A 21,566-nucleotide genomic window follows, 5' to 3' on the forward strand; every position below is an offset into this window, starting at 1 on the left:
GGATAAATGGACAGACGGTTAATGTCCTAAGGACTCTACTCAACAACAGACGATTCTATGTCGAAATGGATGGTAGAAAGAGCAGATGGAGAAGTCAAAAGAACGGACTCCCACAGGGCTCAGTGTTGTCCCCTTTGCTTTTCAACATCTACACCAATGACCAGCCTTCCTATCCCAATACAAAACAATTCATCTATGCTGATGATCTTTGCGTGGCCACCCAAGCCAAGAACTTTGAAGATATTGAGGCGACTTTGACAGAGGCACTCAATGTAACTGGGAGATATTATGAGGACTGGTCATTAAATCCCAACCCAGGGGAAACTAAAGTATGTGCATTTCACCATAACAACCGTGAGGCCTCCCGAAAGCTCAACATCGATTGGAGTGGTAAATCCCTCATTCATCATGAGCACCCCACCTACCTGGGTAAAACCCTTGATAGGATGCTCATATTTAATTCACTCGTAGAAAGACTTCAGAAAAAGGTTTCTTCACGCCTTAATCTTGTTAAAAAACTGGCTGGAACGAAATGGGACACAGACCCTAGGACATTAAGGACAGCTGCCCTGGCTCTGTGCTATTCCACAGCAGAATACTGTGTCTCAGTGTGGTCTCGATCCTCACATGCCAACAAAATCGATCCAATCCTAAACGAAGCTTGCCGTGTCATAACTGGTGCATTGAGACCTACACCAGTGAATTTTGTCCATAGACTCTCAGGTATTCCACCTCCAGCCCTGAGAAGAGAAACTAGCACCAAATTGGAAAAACGTAAGCAAGAGCAGGACGATCGTCACCCGCTTTACTCCCATGTACCACCCCCGACTAGACTAAGATCTAGGAAAAGTTTCACCACAGTCGAAAGGCTGCCCGACGGTATAACTCCAAGGCACTACAGAATGAATAAATGGAGGGAAAATGAAATCTTGGGACCAGAACATCCTAACATCCCAAAACCGAAAGAAAAACTACCAAAAGGTACAAACCTTGGTAGGAAAGAATGGTGCACCCTTAACCGCGCCAGATCCGGTGTCGGAAAAACTAGGGATAATTGAACAAAATGGGGTTTTGCCACGTCCACTACGGGTGATTGCGGGTTCCCTCTCCAAGAAATGGACCGTATCCTTTCTAATTGCCCAAGAAGCCCTGTCAGTATTCGTCCACCAGACCTACAAAAGGTCACCGACAGGGCCAAAATATGGATAGAATTCTGGTGTCATACGATATGATGATTTACGAAAAAAAAAAAAAAAAAAAAAAAAAAAAGATACACAGATTAATTAAACAGATAAATCTACACACAAATCAAATAACATCCTTTGCCAATAAAATGGTTTGACATACTTGATGTTTAGACAGACAAACACACTAAGAGATAAAGAGATGTACTAATATATAAAATGTATTCACATAGATAGAAGCCTATGTAGCGTATACTAACACACTTTCACACACACATACGCGCGCGCATTTTTCTGTGTATGCATGCATATAAATAGATTGATTGATAAACAAATTATGAATATAGATATACAGTAGATATATACGTACTTACATTCTTTCTCGTTAAGTTCTCTCTCTCTCTCTCTCTCTTTCTCTCACAATCACTTTCCTTGCTCTCATTATGTGATGATGAATACCAGAGTATGATGTTCTCCCATCAAAGAGGTTACATAAATGTCTATCTATATTCTGTCTATTTTGCTTGCCTTCTTCAGTAATCAACGCTCAAAATCTAAATTTGTATTTGGATTGTCAGTTCTTGTGGTGAGTTCTATGCTTGCAATATGGGTGTGTAACCTTTGTTTATTTGTTTATAGCAGCAGTAATTCGTGTAACAGGCGATGATGCACTCAGGAATAGGGTCACGCTAGGGGCTATTCAGGAAAAGGGTGCCACTAGGGACTCTTCTAGAAAAGGGTGCCACTAGGGGCTATTTAGGGAAAAGGGTGTTACCAAGGGTTATTCAGGAAAAGGGTGCCACTAGTGGGTATTCAGGAAAAGGGTGCCACTAAGGGTTATTCAGGAAAAGGGTGCCACTAGGGACTCTTCTAGAAAAGGGTGTCACTAAGGGTTATTCAGGAAAAGGATGCCACTAGGGACTCTTCTAGAAAAGGGTGTCACTAAGGGTTATTCAGGAAAAGGATGCCACTAGGGACTCTTCTAGAAAAGGGTGTCACTAAGGGTTATTCAGGAAAAGGGTGCCACTAGGGACTCTTCTAGAAAAGGGTGTCACTAAGGGTTATTCAGGAAAAGGGTTACGCTAGAGGCTATTCAGGATGAGGGTATCGCTGGGGGCTAATCAGTAAAAGGGTGCCACTAAAAGCCATTCAGGAAAAGAGTGCCACTAAGGGCTATTCAGGAAAAGGGTGCCACAAGGGACTATTCAGGGAAAGGGTTACGCCAGAGCCTATTCAGGGAGAGAGTGCCGCTGAAGGGACGACGTGGGTGTAGAGTGCCATCCCTGAAAAAAATAGTTTGGTAAACCATCGCTATTGCAGCATGAAGAGGTTAATTGGGAAGTGTCTGGAATTGGGAAGTGATTTAGCCCAGTCTTTCTTACTTTGGTGAGTGGGTCATCCAAGGTGAATGAAGAGTGAATGACACATGGAGGAAGAAGGAAGAGTAAATGAAACATGAAGGATGGAGGAAGAGTGAATGACACATGAAAGATGAATGAAGAGTGAATGAAACATGAAGGATGGAGGAAGAGTGAATGACACATGAAAGATGAATGAAGAGTGAATGACATATGAAGGGTGAAGGAAGAGTGACTGACACATGAAGGGTGAACGACTTGATTTACTCGGATATTTATACATTTCCATTTTTCTATCGTATAAAAGCATTGTCATTCACCCTTGCCAGATGGATGACGTCCACTTATCACAAGAAATAGATATAGAGATACTTACAGCTGGCCCGGGCCAAGCGTGGAAGTGTGGAAGCATGCTACTTCATGTGATAAATATATACAGTCAGGAAACATTGTTCATGGGACTTTAATCCTAAGTTCTAAGGCTGTTCTTTCTTCCTTTAAATTTGCGTAACAAGAAAAATATCATCTTCTTTACTGTGTTCATTTGGTACGCCTAGTTCCCTTTTGATATCTCAGGATTTTAAAAAAATGCTTAGGAAATGAAATAGTTGATGGTAAGTAAAACAAATACACAAAGATGAATTACAAAAAACTTCAGGAATCTAATTTCGAGTGAATGAAATTGGATTCGAGGGCGAATGATATTCACATAGTTTTTCAAAAATACTGATTTAACAGAATACCATGCTTACTTTTTTCAGACTAATATCTAAAAATCTTCATCGTTATTGACTGCTTTTCTCTCCTTTTCTTTCTTTCTCCAACTTTTAATAGACTACAAACCTTAAATAAATAAATGAATAAACATCCTCTACGTATGAAGACTCGAGATCCTTGTCGCCATGCCGGTTTCTGACTCCTATTATTCGCGAAGTGGCAACTCGTCCACCTGTTCCCTTTATAAAGGAGGGGAATCGGTGAGAGAAGTCAGTGTAAGACTCATCGTTGTTAAATCATCATGAAATTCCTGGTGAGTGACATTGGTCTCGTTTTCTCTTTTCCCTCTAAGGTTAATTAAAACTTTTGATGAAATTCTTCAAATGTGTTTCTTTTTCGTAATCTAGAAAAGCAAATTTTTTCTCAGAGAAGCGAAAAATAATATATGCCAGTATGTTGGTATTCAACTAATTTTCATAATATAACTTTTTGTTTTTGAATAATTCTTGTTCCATTCACCATTCACCTTCTGCCTCGTTCAGTTCTCTTTCTCCTTCTCTCTCTCTTTATCTCTCTCTGTCACTCACACACAAACTTCAAACTTCCTTCATCTAATTGCGTGATGATGAATACCATAGTATAATGATCTCTTGCCACAGTGTACTTTGCAGCAAAACGTAAAACTATTGAGGTAAATATTCTTTGACCCTACGCCTTGTGTCCAGGTTCTGTTTGGCGTGATTGCCGCGGCCCTTGCTGCCCCCCTTCCCGGCGACAAGGTGGTTGCCGTGCACCATGGTGTGGCACCCGCTCCTCTCACCTACGGCGTGCACCATGGCGTGGCACCCGCTCCTCTCACCTACGGCGTGCACCATGGCGTGGCACCCGCTCCTCTGACCGTCGGCGTGCAACACGCTGTGGCTCCTGCAGCTGTGTCCTATGCTGCCCCTGCTGTGCACCACGCCGTGGCATACGCTGCCCCCACCCCAGTGGCACTGCCCCCGGCTGAGGTCAAGGTCCCCGTCACCCGAACCCACGTCGAGGTTCCCGTTCACCAGAAGGTCCACTATGGCAGCCAGAGCTACGTAGCCGGTGCCACCACCACCATCCACAAGCCGTCCCTGGCTGCCCCAGCCATTGCCCCGCCCTCCACTCTCCTGGCTAAGGTCAGCCACAATGCCCCCGAGCTCACCATCCAGCGCCAGGAAGTGCCCGTCGACAAGTTCACTCCCAACTTCGTTGACACTCCCTACCACGCTGGCACCATCGTCAAGTACACCGAACCCGAAGTGCGTGAGGTTAAGGTGCCCACCCCGTACGCCCAGCCCATCGCCGTGCCTCAGCCCGTGGCCGTGCCCCACCCCGTGGCCGTGCCCCACCCCGTGCCCGTCCGCCAGGAACTCCACTCCCTCACCGTCCACAACGCCGTGCCAGCCGTCCATGCCGTCCATGCCGTCCCAGCCGCCGTGGTCAAGGCCGACTATTAAGCCTTGAAGCCGGTGCAAAGCCGCAGATATTCACGTCACGCAAGAACCTCTTCTGATGTACATTTCTACCATACCAATTTATTAATAAACATTTAAAATGCCAGCGACACACCTCTTATTCCTTATACTTATTCCTTATTCTCGAATGTAAACGAGAAGATATTCATTGCAGCTTTGGAAACAGTGTCCGAACAATAAAACTCAGAAGGGCTTAGTTTGATAGTTACGAGAGTGGTGATGATACTGATATAATGACATTATTCGCAGTAAACGTAGCAACAACAATAATGGTAGTCGAATACATGATGACAGCAACAACGATAATGAGACTGACTAATAAACAATTTTGAAGAGTGAATTGTATGCCCACCCAATGTTTTGAGGAAGAAGAGTGAATCATACTCAAAAATAGAACAAAACCAAACCATATGCTTAGTTTCAGAATATGTCAACATACTTCTTCCACACCAAACATAAGCACAGATTGGTAGTATATGCTGGTGAATGTGCAATCACGTATTAACAATTCACATCAAAATAGAAGTACCGAGTTGCATCCACACCAGAGACAAAATGCGCCGACAACACGAAATACAACTTAGTAGGCATGTGATGCTACAGTATTGGCGATTTGTAGATTATGTTTTGGAAACTCTAGTGTGGACGAGTCAACGTGGTCGGGGCACACATGTGGGCAGACACAGAGGGCGTCCAAACTAGCAACAGCTAATTTGGACGCCCACCCTAAGACGACTCTTGTTGCTTATATAGTGCCAATAGTCTTACAAGCACTGTTACGTATATGTTGTAGATATGTATTCAAATGTTGACCGAAATGTTTATAGCTGTTTTCAAATGTCGCCAATGTGGATGCAGATGTAGGATCATTAAGACGTCATAAGTTACCTTTACTCGCAAGATTGTTAGATGCAAGGGTGGTTATACTAATGCTATGAAATCAGAAATATTGTTGCAACAGCTGAATCGCAACTAGTAAAATCAATCATAAAAACAAAAATAACTTACGAGAAAGAGGAATCTAGAATATACACGAAGGTAGAAAATCACTGTTTATTCAGAATTCTTTTTTTTATGTAAAAATGATATAAGACTTTTGGTTCGAATAAGATTTTTTTTAAAATCATTAAATCGCAATTCTAGATTATGCCAATTAATAATCGTGCGGAACATAGCCATTTCTTTGTACATTTTTCAGTTCATCTATTTAATTAACGAAGAGAAAGGTTAGTGATGAATACGAATATAACTGCAGTGAATACAGTGGTATGGGAATACTGATTTACAGAAGAACGATTCCCTGTTGAGTCCAGAGTTCTCGTAAAGAACAATATTTCAAAAGTTAGTAAAGGTTTGTGTGAAATAAAGAACCAATAGAATAGATGCATACAAACATAGTGCAAAAACTATATACCAGATAGGAAATTAAAGGAAAAAATACGTTCAAATAACTAAAGACTAAACAAAGAAAAAAGCCGTGTTAAAATTTTTGAGAAGCAAACATACAGACACACATACACAGATGATATTCAAATAACCAGATGCTAAAATCAAATCATACAGATACAACCAAAAAGGAAAAAAATGGAGAAATACACAAAACTGAAGAAGCAGAAAACCCCTCTTTGAGGAACCGTAATTTTGGCGACTCGCTTTTTTTCTCATTTAGATCTAGAGCTATAGCTTGTTCAGTTGAAATATATACAATAACAAAGAGCCATTAGACAGCCATTAGAAAATATAGGGAAATTGTGTTCATAATGTTTACGTGTCCTTCAAACATCTATTCTAATTGGGACGCACGAACTCATTGATTTGAGAAAAGTCATGACGTGTTGTGAATACCTGGCTTTTCACCGGCTTATTAATGCCACCATTGCAAATGTCAACCTTATTCATGATGATATTCCTCAATATCGTTTTTACTAACCTTGATATTATGCTGTACCATTTTAGGAAGATATTTCTCCCGAAATTCGCTCTTCTGCATAGGAATAAGAGGTATGTCGCTGGCATTTTCAATGTTTATTAATAGATTGATATGGTAGAAATGTACATCAGAAGAGGTTCTTGCGTGACGTGAATATCTGCGGCTTTGCACCGGCTTCAAGGCTTAATAGTCGGCCTTGACCACGGCGGCTGGGACGGCATGGACGGCATGGACGGCTGGCACGGCGTTGTGGACGGTGAGGGAGTGGAGTTCCTGGCGGACGGGCACGGGGTGGGGCACGGCCACGGGGTGGGGCACGGCCACGGGCTGAGGCACGGCGATGGGCTGGGCGTACGGGGTGGGCACCTTAACCTCACGCACTTCGGGTTCGGTGTACTTGACGATGGTGCCAGCGTGATAGGGAGTGTCAACGAAGTTGGGAGTGAACTTGTCGACGGGCACTTCCTGGCGCTGGATGGTGAGCTCGGGGGCATTGTGGCTGACCTTAGCCAGGAGAGTGGAGGGCGGGGCAATGGCTGGGGCAGCCAGGGACGGCTTGTGGATGGTGGTGGTGGCACCAGCTACGTAGCTCTGGGTGCCATAGTGGACCTTTTGGTGAACGGGAACCTCGACGTGGGTTCGGGTGACAGGGACCTTGACCTCAGCCGGGGGTAGTGCCACTGGGGTGGGGGCAGCGTATGCCACGGCGTGGTGCACAGCAGGGGCAGCATATGACACAGCTGCAGGAGCCACAGCGTGTTGCACGCCGACGGTCAGAGGAGCGGGTGCCACACTATGATGCACGCCGTAGGTGAGAGGAGCGGGTGCCACACCATGGTGCACGCCGTAGGTGAGAGGAGCGGGTGCCACGCCATGGTGCACGCCGTAGGTGAGAGGAGCGGGTGCCACACCATGGTGCACGGCAACCACCTTGTCGCCGGGAAGGGGGGCAGCGAGGGCCGCGGCAATCACGCTAAACAGAACCTGGACACAAGGCATAGGGTCAGAGAATATTTACCTCAATAGTTTTACGTTTTGCTGCAAAGTACACCGTGACAAGAAAACATTATACTATGGCATTCATTATCACGTAATTAGATGAAGGAAGTTTGAAGTTTTTGTGTGAGTGATAGAGATAGAGAGAGAGAAAGGTGGAGAGAGAGAGTAATAAGAATGATTAAAAAACAAAAAGTTTTATTGTGAAAATTAGTTGAATACCAACATACTGACATATATTATCTTTCGCTTTTCTGAGAGAAACTTTGCTGTTCTGGATTAGGAAAAAGAAACATTTGAAGAAGTAATTTCATCAAAAGTTTTGATTAATCTTAGAGGGAAAAGAGAAAACGAGACCAAAGTCACTCACCAGGAATTTCATGATGATTTAACAACGATGAGTCTTACACTGACTTTTCTCACCGATTCCCCTCCTTTATAAAGGGAACAGGTGGACGAGTTGCCACTTCGCGAATAATAGGAGTCAGAAACCGGCATGGCGACAAGGATCTCGAGTCTTCATACGTAGAGGATGTTTATTCATTTATTCATTTTAGGTTCGTAGTCTATTTAAAGTATGAATGGAGGAGAAAAGCAGCCAATAACGATGAAGATTTATAGATATTAGTCTGAAAAAAGTAAGCTTGACATTTTTTTCCTGTTAAATAAGTATTTTTGAAAAACTATTTGAGTGTCATTCGCCCTCGAATCCAATTTCATTCACTCGAAATCAGATTCCTGAAGTTTTTGATAATTCATCTTTGTGTATTTGTTTTACTTACCATCAACTTTTTTCATTTCCTAAGCATTTTTTAAATCCTGAGATATCAAAAGGGAACTAGGTGTACCAAATGAACACAGAAAAGATGATGGTATTTTTCTTGTTACGTAAATCTAAAGGAAGAAAGAACAGCCTTAGAACTTAGGATTAAAGTCCCATGAACAATGTTTCCTGATTGTATATATTTATCACATGAGGTAGCATGCTTCCACACTTCCACGCTTGACCCGGCCGAGCTGTAAGTATCTCTATATCTATTTCTTGTGGTAAGTGGACGTCACCCATCTGGCAAAGGTGAATACAATGCTTTTATAAGTATCGAAAAATAGAAATGTATAAATATCCGAGTAAATCAAGTCATTCATTCATGTGTGACTTACTCTTCATTCATCCTTCATGTGTCATTCACTCTTCATTCACCCTTCATGTGTCATTCACTCTTCATTCACCCTCCATGTGTCATTCACTCTTCATTCACCCTTCATGTGTCATTCACTCTTCATTCATCCTTCATGTGTCATTCACTCTTCATTCACCCTTCATGTGTCATTCACTCTTCATTCACCCTTCATGTGTCATTCACTCTTCATTCACCCTCCATGTGTCATTCACTCTTCATTCACCCTCCATGTGTCATTCACTCTTCATTCACCCTCCATGTGTCATTCACTCTTCATTCCCCCTCCATGTGTCATTCACTCTTCATTCACCCTCCATGTGTCATTCACTCTTCATTCCCCCTCCATGTGTCATTCACTCTTAATTCACCCTCCATGTGTCATTCACTCTTCATCCACCATCCATGTGTCATTCACTCTTCATTCACCATGGATGACCCACTCACCAAAGTAAGAAAGACTGGGCTAAATCACAACCCAATTCCAGACTCTTCCCAATTAACCTCTTCATGCTGGAATGGCGATGGTTCCCCAAACTATTTTTTCAGGGATGGCACTCTAAACCCACGTCGTCCCATCAGCGGCACTATTTCCCTGAACAGGCTCTGACGTAACCCTTTCCTTGAATAGCCTTAAATGGCACCCTTTCCCGGAAGAGTCCCTGGTGGCACCCTTTTCCTGAATAACCCTTAGTGGCCCCCTTTTCCGGAATAGCCCCTAGCTTGACCCTTTTCCTGAATAGCCACTACCCCTAAGCCTACACAGATTAACTTTATGATAGAGTGCCTGTTACACGAATTACTGCAGCTATAAACAAGTAAACAAAGGTTACACCCCCATATTACAAGCAGAGAACTCACCACAAGAACTGACAATCCAAATACAAATTTAGATAAGAAAAAATATTTTGAGCGTTGATTATTGAAGAAGGCAAGCAAATTAGACATAATATAGATAGTCATTTATGTAACTTTTTTGATGGGAAAACATCATACTCTGGTATTCATCATCACATAATGAGAGCAAGGAAAGTGATTGTGTGTGTGAGAGAGAGAGAGAGAGAGAGAGAACTTACCGAGAAAGAATATATGCACGTACATATCTACTGTATATCTATATTCATAATTTGTTTATCAATCAATCTATTTATATGCATACATACACAGAAAAATGCGTGTTTGTGTGAAAGTGTATTAGTATACGCTACATAGGCTTCTATCTATGTGCATACATTTTATATGTTAGTACATCTTTTTATCCCTCAGTGTGTTTCTCTGTCTATACATCATGTATGTTAATCCATTTTATTGGCAAAGAATGTTAATTGATTTATGTGTAGATTTATCTGTTTAATTAATCTGTGTGTATATTTTTTTCTTTCTTTTTCTTTTTTTTTTTGGGGGGGGGGGGAGAGGCTAAGTAAGTAGTATAAGATCTCGCTGACTTTTACAAAATCTGCACTCAAAAGAAGAATGATCAATATACATTTCGTAAATGTAAATAAATGTACATCTCCCTTTATATTCTAACCCAATTTTTTTTTATACTATCTGAAATATATATCAGGCATAGACCTATAGCTAACACCGATAACAGTTTTTCCATAGCGTTTACGAGATCGGTTCGTATGGACGTAAGTCATAGTCACGCACAGGGTCACCAGCAGACGCTTAGTTTGAATTTAGTGAGGAGCCTAGCAACCTTTCATTACATAATGTTACACTTGCGTGCTTATATCCCGGATGCTTAAGGATTTAGATTTCTTGAACATAAACTCAAACTTCTGTTCTCCTTCTAAACACTCTGAAAGTCACGCTCTCCTCATATTTTTGGATTCGTTACCGATGACATAATGTTGATAATGATAGTAAACACAGCCAAAGTCACCATTATTATTGCTAGTATTTCAGGTACTATTGCTATTGGCATCATCACCATTAATGGTAATGCTACCATAACTGTCCAAATCACCATATCCATGATAATAATAATTTAAATAATTACTAATCCTGTTTAGATACCATGCTACTTTTAGAAAGTGAATATTTCCTCCGAGCTTTGTTCTTCTATACAGGGAAACAAAAAGTGTTTCATAGGCATTTTGTACATTTATTGGAAAATTGGTGTGGTAGAAATGTACATCAGAAGAGGTTCTTTTGTGACGTGAATATCTGCGGCTTTGCACCGGCTTCAAGGCTTAATAGTCGGCCTTGACCACGGCGGCTGGGACGGCATGGACGGCATGGACGGCATGGACGGCTGGCACGGCGTTGTGGACGGTGAGGGAGTGGAGTTCCTGGCGGACGGGCACGGGGTGGGGCACGGCCACGGGGTGGGGCACGGCCACGGGCTGAGGCACGGCGATGGGCTGGGCGTACGGGGTGGGCACCTTAACCTCACGCACTTCGGGTTCGGTGTACTTGACGATGGTGCCAGCGTGGTAGGGAGTGTCAACGAAGTTGGGAGTGAACTTGTCGACGGGCACTTCCTGGCGCTGGATGGTGAGCTCGGGGGCATTGTGGCTGACCTTAGCCAGGAGAGTGGAGGGCGGGGCAATGGCTGGGGCAGCCAGGGACGGCTTGTGGATGGTGGTGGTGGCACCGGCTACGTAGCTCTGGCTGCCATAGTGGACCTTCTGGTGAACGGGAACCTCGACGTGGGTTCGGGTGACAGGGACCTTGACCTCAGCCGGGGGCAGTGCCACTGGGGTGGGAGCAGCGTATGCCACGGCGTGGTGCACAGCAGGGGCAGCATAGGACACAGCAGCGGGAGCCACAGCGTGGTGCACGCCGACGGTCAGAGGAGCGGGTGCCACGCCATGGTGCACGCCGTAGGTGAGAGGAGCGGGTGCCACGCCATGGTGCACGCCGTAGGTGAGAGGAGCGGGTGCCACACCATGGTGCACGGCAACCACCTTGTCGCCGGGAAGGGGGGCAGCGAGGGCCGCGGCAATCACGCCAAACAGAACCTGGACACAAGGCGTAGGGTCAGAGAATATTTACCTCAATAGTTTTACGTTTTGCTGCAAAGTACACTGTCATAAGAGAACATTATAATATGGCATTCATCATCACGTAATTAGATGAAGGAAGTTTGAAGTTTGTGTGTGTGTGATAGAGAGAGAGAAAGAAAGAGAGAAAGCGGGAGAGAGAGAAAGAGAACTTAACGAGACAGAAGGTTAGTGAGTGGAACAAGAATTATTCAAAAACAAAAAGTTATATTATGAAAATTAGTTGAATACTAACATACTGGCATATATTATTTTTCGCTTTTCTGAGAGAAACTTTGCTGTTCTTGATTACGAAAGAGAAACATTGGAAGAAGCAATTTCATCAAAAGTTTTAATTAACCTTAGAGGGAAAAGAGAAAACGAGACCAAAGTCACTCACTAGGAATTTCATGATGATATAACAACGATGAGTCTTACACTGACTTCTCTCACCGATTCCCCTTCCTTATAAAGGGAACAGGTGGACGAGTTGCCACTTCGCGAATAACAGGAATTAGAAACCGGCATGGCGACAAGGATCTCGAGTCTTCATACGTAGAGGTTGTTTATTCTTTTATTCATTTAAGGTTTGTAGTCTATTAAAAGTTGGAGAAAGAAAGAAAAGGAGAGAAGAACAGTCAATAATGTTTTAAGTCTCTAGATATTAGTCTGAAAAAAGTAAGCTTGACATTTTTTTCCTGTTAAGTCAGTATTTTTGAAAAACTATTTGAGTGTCATTCGCCCTCGAATCCAACTTCATTCACTCGAAATTAGATTCCTGAAGTTTTTGGTAATTCATCTTTGTGTATTTTTTTTACTTACCATCAACTTTTTTTTATTTCCTAAGCATTTTTTTAAAGTCCTGAGATATCAAAAGGGAACTAGGCGTACCAAATGAACACAGAAAAGATGATGGTATTTTTCTTGTTACGCAAATCTAAAGGAAGAAAGAACAGCCTTAGAACTTAGGATTAAAGTCCCATGAACAATGTTTCCTGACTGTATATATTTATCACATGAAGTAGTATGCTTCCACACTTCCACGCTCGGCACGGACCAGCTGTAAGTATCTCTATTATATCTATATTTTGTGATAAGTGGACGTCACCCATCTGGCAAGGGTGAATGACAATGCGTTTATAAGTATAGAAAAATAGAAATGTATAAATATCCGAGTAATTCAAGTCATTCATCCATCATGTGTCATTCACCCCTCATTTATCCTTCATGTGCCATTCACTCTTCATTCACCCTTCATGTGTCATTCACTCTTCATTCACCCTCCATGTGTCATTCGCATCATTCACCTTGGATGACCCACTCACCAAATTAAGAAAGACTGGGCTAAATCACTTCCCAATTCCAGACTCTTCCCAATGAACCTCTTCATGCTGGAATGGCGATGGTTCCCTAAACTATTTTTTCAGGGATGGCACTCTAAACCCACGTCGTCCCTTCAGCGGCACTCTCTCCCTGAATAGCCTCTAGCGTAACCCTTTCTCTGAATAGCCCTAAGTGGCACTCTTTTTTCTAAATAGCCCCTAGTGGCACCCTTTTCCGGAAGAGTCCCTAGTGGCACCCTTCTCCTGAATAGCCCCTAGCGTAACCCTTTTCCTAAATAGCTTTTACTGGCACCCTTTTCCTGAATAGCCCCTAATGGCACCTTTTTTCCGGAAGAGTCCCTAGTGGCACCCTTTTCCCTAAATAGACCCTAGTATCACCCTTTTCCGGAAGAGTCCCTGGTGGCACCCTTTTCCCTAAATAGCCCCTAGTATCACCCTTTTCCGGAAGAGTCCCTAGTGGCACCCCTTTACTGGATAGCCTTTAGTGGCACCCTTTTCCTGAATAACCCTTAGTTGCACCCTTTTTCTGAATAGCCTTTAGTGACACCCTTTTCCTGAATAGCCCCTAGTTGCACCCTTTCCCTGAATAACCCCTAGTGGCCCCCTTTCCCTGAATAGTCCCAAGTGGCCCCCTTTTCCTGAATAACCCTTAGTTGAACCCTTTTTCTGAATAGCCTTTAGTGACACCCTTTTCCTAAATAGCCCCTAGTGGCACCCTTTTTATGAATAACCCTTAGTGGCACCCTTTTCCCTAAATAGCCCCTAGTATCACCCTTTTCTGGAAGAGTCCCTAGTGGCACCCTTTTCCTGAATAGTCCCTAGCGTGACCCTCATCCTGAATAGCCTCTAGTGGCACACTTTTCCTAAATAGCCTTTAGTGGCACTCTTTTCCGGAATAGCCCCTACCCCTAAGCCTACACAGATTAACTTTATGATAGAGTGCAGCATCGCCTGTTACACGAATTAATGCTACTATAAACAAATAAACAAAGGTTACACGCCCTTACTACAAGCAGAGAACTCACCACAAGAACTGACAATCAAAATACAAATTTAGATAAGAAAAATTATTTTGAGCGTTGATTATTGAAGAAGGCAAGCAAAATAGATAGAATGTTGATAGATATTTATGTAACTTTTTTAATGAGAGAACATTATATTATGGTATTCATCATTATATAATTAGAGCAAGGAAAGTGATTGTGTGTGTGTGTGAGAGAGAGAGAGAGAACTTAACGAGAAAGAATATATGTACGTATATATCTACTGTATATCTATATTCATAATTTGTTTATCAATCAATCTATTTATATGCATACATACACAGAAAAATGCGTGTGTGTGTGAGAGAGAGAGAGAGAGAGAACTTAACGAGAAAGAATATATGTACGTATATATCTACTGTATATCTATATTCGTAATTTGTTTATCAATCAATCTATTTATATGCATACATACACAGAAAAATGCGTGTTTGTGTGAAAGTGTGTTAGTATACGCTACATAGGCTTCTATCTATGTGCATACATTTTATATGTTAGTACATCTTTTTATCCCTCAGTGTGTTTCTCTGTCTATACATCATGTATGTCAAACCATTTTATTGGCAAAGGATGTTATTTGATTTATGTGTAGATTTATCAGTGTGTAATTCATCTGTGTGTGTATCTTTCTTTTTTTTTTCTTTTTTTTTAGGGGGGAGAGGGGCTAAGTAAATAGTATAAGATCTAGCTCAAAAGAAGAATGATCATTATACATTTCGTAAATAAAAATGCACATTTCCCCTCATATCCTAACCCAATTTTTTATACTATTTGAAGAATATATCAGGCTTAGACCAATAGCTAAACAAGCTCGTATTTTACACCGATAACAGTTTTTTCATAGCGTTTACGAGATCGGTTCGTATGGACGTGTCATAGTCACACACAGGGTCACCAGCAGACGCTTAGTTTGCATTTGGTGAAGACCCTAGCAACCTTTCATTACATAATGTTACACTTGCGTGCTTATATCACGGGTGATTAAGGATTTAGATTTCTCGAACATAAACTTAAACTTCTGTTCTCCTTCTAAACACTCTGAAAGTCACGCTCTCCTCATATTTTTGGATTCGTTACCGATGACATAATGTTGGTAATGATAGTAAACACAGCCAAAGTCACCATCATTATTGCTAGTATTTCAGGTACTATTGCTATTGGCATCATCACCATTATTGATAATAATACCATAACTGTCCAAATCACCATATCCATGATAATAATCATTTAAATAATTACTAATCCTGTTTAGATATCATGCTACTTTTAGAAAGTAAACATTTCCTCCGAGCTTTGTTCTTCTATACAGGGAAACTAAAGGTGTTTCATTGGCATTTTGTACATTTATTGGAAAATTGGTATGGTAGAAATGTACATCAGAAGAGGTTCTTGCGTGACGTGAATATCTGCGGCTTTGCACCGGCTTCAAGGCTTAATAGTCGGCCTTGACCACGGCGGCTGGGACGGCATGGACGGCATGGACGGCTGGCACGGCGTTGTGGACGGTGAGGGAGTGGAGTTCCTGGCGGACGGGCACGGGGTGGGGCACGGCCACGGGGTGGGGCACGGCCACGGGCTGAGGCACGGCGATGGGCTGGGCGTACGGGGTGGGCACCTTAACCTCACGCACTTCGGGTTCGGTGTACTTGACGATGGTGCCAGCGTGGTAGGGAGTGTCAACGAAGTTGGGAGTGAACTTGTCGACGGGCACTTCCTGGCGCTGGATGGTGAGCTCGGGGGCATTGTGACTGACCTTAGCCAGGAGAGTGGAGGGCGGGGCAATGGCTGGGGCAGCCAGGGACGGCTTGTGGATGGTGGTGGTGGCACCGGCTACGTAGCTCTGGCTGCCATAGTGGACCTTCTGGTGAACGGGAACCTCGACGTGGGTTCGGGTGACAGGGACCTTGACCTCAGCCGGGGGCAGTGCCACTGGGGTGGGGGCAGCGTATGCCACGGCGTGGTGCACAGCAGGGGCAGCATAGGACACAGCTGCAGGAGCCACAGCGTGTTGCACGCCGACGGTCAGAGGAGCGGGTGCAACGCCATGGTGCACGCCGTAGGTGAGAGGAGCGGGTGCCACGCCATGGTGCACGCCGTAGGTGAGAGGAGCAGGTGCCACACCATGGTGCACGGCAACCACCTTGTCGCCGGGAAGGGGGGCAGCGAGGGCCGCGGCAATCACGCCAAACAGAACCTGGACACAAGACGTAGGGTCAGAGAATATTTACTTCAATAGTTTTACGTTTTGCTGCAAAGTACACTGTGGCAAGAAAACATTATACTATGGCATTCATATTCACATAATTAGATGAAGGAAGTTTGAAGATTGTGTGTGTGTGAGTGTGTGTGTGTGTGTGTGAAAGTAAGTTAGTATGAGCTACATATGTTTATATCTATGTGCATACATTTTATATATTAGTAAATCTCTTTATCCTCAGAGTGTTTCTCTGTCTATACATAAAGTATGTCAAACCATTTTATTGGCAAAGGATGTTATTTGATTTATGTGTAGATTTATCCGTTTAATATTTTTTTTTTTTTTTTTTTGGGGGGAGGGGGGGCTAAGTAAGTAGTATAAGATCTCGCTGACTTTTACCGTACTCAAAAGAAGAATTATCATTATACATTTCGTAAATAAAAATGTACATCTCCCCTCATATCCTGACACAAATGTTTTATACTCTCTGAAGTATATATCAGGCAATGACCAATAGCTAAACAAGCTCGTATTTTACACCGATAACAGTTTTTCCATAGCGTTTACGAGATCGGTTCGTTTGGACGTAAGCCATAGTCACACACAGAGTCACCAGCAGACGCTTAATTTGCATTTGGTGAGGACCCTACCAACCTTTCATTACATAATGTTACACTTGCGTGCTTATATCCCGGATGCTTAAGGATTTAGATTTCTCGAACATAAACTCAAACTTCTGTTCTCCTTCTAAACACTCTGAAAGTCACGCATTCCTTATATTTGTGGGTTCGTTACCGATGACATAATGTTGGTAATGATAGTAAACACAGCCAAAGTCACCATTATCATTGCTAGTATTTCAGGTACTATTGCTATTGGCATCATCACCATTAATGGTAATGCTACCATAACTGTCCAAATCACCATATCCATGATAATAATAATTTAAATAATTACTAATCCTGTTTAGATACCATGGTACTTTTAGAAAGTGAATATTTCCTCCGAGCTTTGTTCTTCTATACAGGGAAACAAAAGGTGTTTCATAGGCATTTTGTACATTTATTGGAAAATTGGTATGGTACAAATGTCCATCAGAAGAGGTTCTTTTGTGACGTGAATATCTGCGGCTTTGCACCGGCTTCAAGGCTTAATAGTCGGCCTTGACCACGGCGGCTGGGACGGCATGGACGGCATGGACGGCATGGACGGCATGGACGGCATGGACGGCATGGACGGCATGGACGGCATGGACGGCATGGACGGCATGGACGGCATGGACGGCATGGACGGCATGGACGGCATGGACGGCATGGACGGCATGGACGGCATGGACGGCATGGACGGCATGGACGGCATGGACGGCATGGACGGCATGGACGGCATGGACGGCATGGACGGCATGGACGGCATGGACGGCATGGACGGCATGGACGGCATGGACGGCATGGACGGCATGGACGGCATGGACGGCATGGACGGCATGGACGGCATGGACGGCATGGACGGCATGGACGGCATGGACGGCATGGACGGCTGGCACGGCGTTGTGGACGGTGAGGGAGTGGAGTTCCTGGCGGACGGGCACGGGGTGGGGCACGGCCACGGGCTGAGGCACGGCGATGGGCTGGGCGTACGGGGTGGGCACCTTAACCTCACGCACTTCGGGTTCGGTGTACTTGACGATGGTGCCAGCGTGGTAGGGAGTGTCAACGAAGTTGGGAGTGAACTTGTCGACGGGCACTTCCTGGCGCTGGATGGTGAGCTCGGGGGCATTGTGGCTGACCTTAGCCAGGAGAGTGGAGGGCGGGGCAATGGCTGGGGCAGCCAGGGACGGCTTGTGGATGGTGGTGGTGGCACCGGCTACGTAGCTCTGGCTGCCATAGTGGACCTTCTGGTGAACGGGAACCTCGACGTGGGTTCGGGTGACAGGGACCTTGACCTCAGCCGGGGGCAGTGCCACTGGGGTGGGGGCAGCGTATGCCACGGCGTGGTGCACAGCAGGGGCAGCATAGGACACAGCTGCAGGAGCCACAGCGTGTTGCACGCCGACGGTCAGAGGAGCGGGTGCCACGCCATGGTGCACGGCAACCACCTTGTCGCCGGGAAGGGGGGCAGCGAGGGCCGCGGCAATCACGCCAAACAGAACCTGGACACAAAGCGTAGGGTCAGAGAATATTTACCTCAATAGTTTTACGTTTTGCTGCAAAGTACACTGTGACAAGAGAACATTATACTATGGCATTCATATTCACGTAATTAGATGAAGGAAGTTTGAAGTTTGTGTGTATGTGTGTGAAAGTGTGTTATTATAAGTTACATACGCTTCTATCTCTGTGAATACATTTTATATATTAGTGCATCTCTTTATCCCTCAGTGTGTTTCTCTGTCTATACATCAAGTATGTCAAACCATTTTATTGTCAAAGTATCTTGTTTGATTTATGTGTAGATTTATCCGTTTAATTAATCTGTGTCTATTTTTTTTTTTTTTTTTTTTTTTTTCGGGGGGGAGGCTAAGTAAGTAGTATAAGATCTCGCTGACTTTTACAAAATCTGCACTCAAAAGAAGAATGATCATTATACATTTCGTTAATGTAAATAAATGTACATTTCCCTTCATATCCTGACACAAATGTTTTATACTATCTGAAGTACATATCAGGCATAGGCCAATAGCTAAACAAGCTCGTATTTTACACCAATAACAGTTTTTCCATAGCGTTTACGAGATCGGTTCTTATGGACGTAAGTCATAGTCACACACAGGGTCACCAGCAGACGCTTAGTTTGCATTAGGTGAGGAGCCTAGCAATCTTTTATTACATAATGTTACACTTGTGTGCTTATATCCCGGGTGTTTAAGGATTTAGATATCTCGAACATAAACTTAAACTTCTGTTCTCCTTCTAAACACTCTGAAAGTCACGCTCTCCTTATATTTGTGGGTTCGTTACCGATGACATAATGTTGGTAATGATAGTAAACACAGCCAAAGTCACCATTATTATTGCTAGTATTTTAGGTACTATTGCTATTGGCATGATCACTATTAATATTAATGCTACCATAACTGTCCAAATCACCATATCCATGATAATAATAATTTAAAAAATTACTAATCCTGTTTAGATATCATGCTACCTTTAGAAAGTGAATATTTCCTCCGAGCTTTGTTCTTCTATACAGGGAAACAAAAGGTGTTTCATAGGCATTTTGTACATTTATTGGAAAATTGGTATGGTAGAAATGTACATCAAAGAGGTTCTTGCGTGACGTGAATATCTGCGGCTTTGCACCGGCTTCAAGGCTTAATAGTCGGCCTTGACCACGGCGGCTGGGACGGCATGGACGGCATGGACGGCATGGACGGCATGGACGGCATGGACGGCATGGACGGCATGGACGGCATGGACGGCATGGACGGCATGGACGGCATGGACGGCTGGCACGGCGTTGTGGACGGTGAGGGAGTGGAGTTCCTGGCGGACGGGCACGGGGTGGGGCACGGCCACGGGCTGAGGCACGGCGATGGGCTGGGCGTACGGGGTGGGCACCTTAACCTCACGCACTTCGGGTTCGGTGTACTTGACGATGGTGCCAGCGTGGTAGGGAGTGTCAACGAAGTTGGGAGTGAACTTGTCGACGGGCACTTCCTGGCGCTGGATGGTGAGCTCGGGGGCATTGTGGCTGACCTTAGCCAGGAGAGTGGAGGGCGGGGCAATGGCTGGGGCAGCCAGGGACGGCTTGTGGATGGTGGTGGTGGCACCGGCTACGTAGCTCTGGCTGCCATAGTGGACCTTCTGGTGAACGGGAACCTCGACGTGGGTTCGGGTGACAGGGACCTTGACCTCAGCCGGGGGCAGTGCCACTGGGGTGGGGGCAGCGTATGCCACGGCGTGGTGCACAGCAGGGGCAGCATAGGACACAGCTGCAGGAGCCACAGCGTGTTGCACGCCGACGGTCAGAGGAGCGGGTGCCACGCCATGGTGCACGCCGTAGGTGAGAGGAGCGGGTGCCACACCATGGTGCACGGCAACCACCTTGTCGCCGGGAAGGGGGGCAGCGAGGGCCGCGGCAATCACGCCAAACAGAACCTGGACACAAGGCGTAGGGTCAGAGAATATTTACCTCAATAGTTTTACGTTTTGCTGCAAAGTACACTGTCATAAGAGAACATTATAATATGGCATTCATCATCACGTAATTAGATGAAGGAAGTTTGAAGTTTGTGTGTGTTTGTGTGAAAGTGTGTTAGTATACGCTACATAGGCTTCTATCTATGTGCATACATTTTATATGTTAGTACATCTTTTTATCCCTCAGTGTGTTTCTCTGTCTATACATCATGTATGTCAAACCATTTTATTGGCAAAGGATGTTATTTGATTTATGTGTAGATTTATCAGTGTGTAATTCATCTTGTGTGTGTATCTTTTTTTTTCTTTCTTTCTTTCTTTTTTTTTAGGGGGGGGGGGGGAGAGGCTAAGTAAGTAGTATAAGATCTCGCTGATTTTTACAAAATCTGCACTCAAAAGAAGAATGATCATTATACATTTCGTAAATGTAAATAAATGTACATCTCCCTTTATATCCTAACCCAATTTTTTTTTATACTATCTGAAATATATATCAGGCATAGACCTATAGCTAACACCGATAACAGCTTTTCCATAGCGTTTACGAGATCGGTTCGTATGGACGTAAGTCATAGTCACACACAGGGTCACCAGCAGACGCTTAGTTTGAATTTAGTGAGGAGCCTAGCAACCTTTCATTACATAATGTTACACTTGCGTGCTTATATCCCGGGTGTTTAAGGATTTAGATTTCTCGAACATAAACTCAAATTTCTGTTCTCCTTCTAAACACTCTGAAAGTCACGCTCTCCTTATACTTGTGGGTTCGTTACCGATGACATAATATTGGTAATGATAGTAAACACAGCCAAAGTCACCATTATCATTGCTAGTATATCAAGTACTATTGCTATTGGCATCATCACCATTAATGGTAATGCTACCATAACTGTCCAAATCACCATATCCATGATAATAATAATTTAAATTACTTTTACTAATCCTGTTTAGATATCATGCTACCTTTAGAAAGTGAATATTTCCTC

General features: G+C 43.9%; 6 protein-coding genes across 6 annotated transcripts; 1 reads left to right on the forward strand and 5 right to left on the reverse strand.

Annotated features, from left to right (window-relative positions):
- Positions 1-3,531: 3,531 nt before the first annotated feature.
- On the forward strand, positions 3,532-4,849 carry LOC122244417 (uncharacterized). Its single transcript, XM_086548995.1, has 2 exons — positions 3,532-3,572; positions 3,985-4,849. Exons 1-2 carry the CDS (start codon positions 3,561-3,563, stop codon positions 4,744-4,746), a joined length of 774 nt encoding a protein of 257 aa, XP_086405121.1. The 5' UTR covers positions 3,532-3,560; the 3' UTR covers positions 4,747-4,849.
- Positions 4,850-6,774: 1,925 nt separating this feature from the next.
- On the reverse strand, positions 6,775-8,096 carry LOC147469577 (uncharacterized). The gene is made up of 2 exons (XM_086548996.1): positions 8,061-8,096; positions 6,775-7,678 (listed from the first exon to the last, which is right to left on the reverse strand). Exons 1-2 carry the CDS (start codon positions 8,070-8,072, stop codon positions 6,878-6,880), a joined length of 813 nt encoding a protein of 270 aa, XP_086405122.1. The 5' UTR covers positions 8,073-8,096; the 3' UTR covers positions 6,775-6,877.
- Positions 8,097-10,965: 2,869 nt separating this feature from the next.
- On the reverse strand, positions 10,966-12,305 carry LOC147469578 (uncharacterized). Its single transcript, XM_086548997.1, has 2 exons — positions 12,259-12,305; positions 10,966-11,837 (listed from the first exon to the last, which is right to left on the reverse strand). The coding sequence occupies exons 1-2, from the start codon at positions 12,268-12,270 to the stop codon at positions 11,067-11,069; spliced, it is 783 nt and encodes a 260-aa protein (XP_086405123.1). The 5' UTR covers positions 12,271-12,305; the 3' UTR covers positions 10,966-11,066.
- Positions 12,306-15,567: 3,262 nt separating this feature from the next.
- On the reverse strand, positions 15,568-17,036 carry LOC147469579 (uncharacterized). The gene is made up of 2 exons (XM_086549163.1): positions 16,980-17,036; positions 15,568-16,438 (listed from the first exon to the last, which is right to left on the reverse strand). The coding sequence occupies exons 1-2, from the start codon at positions 17,034-17,036 to the stop codon at positions 15,677-15,679; spliced, it is 819 nt and encodes a 272-aa protein (XP_086405289.1). The 3' UTR covers positions 15,568-15,676.
- A 75-nt stretch (positions 17,037-17,111) lies between these two features.
- Positions 17,112-18,614, reverse strand: LOC147469580 (uncharacterized; the record flags this gene model as incomplete). The annotated part of the gene is made up of 3 exons (XM_086549164.1): positions 17,112-17,197; positions 17,424-17,460; positions 17,886-18,614. Coding segments are annotated over 3 exons (852 nt in total), but the record flags the coding sequence as incomplete, so codon positions are not given.
- A 1,036-nt stretch (positions 18,615-19,650) lies between these two features.
- LOC147469581 (uncharacterized) lies at positions 19,651-20,562 on the reverse strand (the record flags this gene model as incomplete). Its single annotated transcript, XM_086549165.1, has 1 exon — positions 19,651-20,562. A coding segment is annotated over one exon (810 nt), but the record flags the coding sequence as incomplete, so codon positions are not given.
- Positions 20,563-21,566: the final 1,004 nt, after the last annotated feature.

Source organism: Penaeus japonicus, unplaced genomic scaffold, assembly GCF_977035675.1.
Source record: "Penaeus japonicus unplaced genomic scaffold, GWHDUDI00000001_assembly GWHDUDI00000021, whole genome shotgun sequence".
Taxonomy (NCBI): Eukaryota; Metazoa; Arthropoda; class Malacostraca; order Decapoda; family Penaeidae; genus Penaeus; species Penaeus japonicus.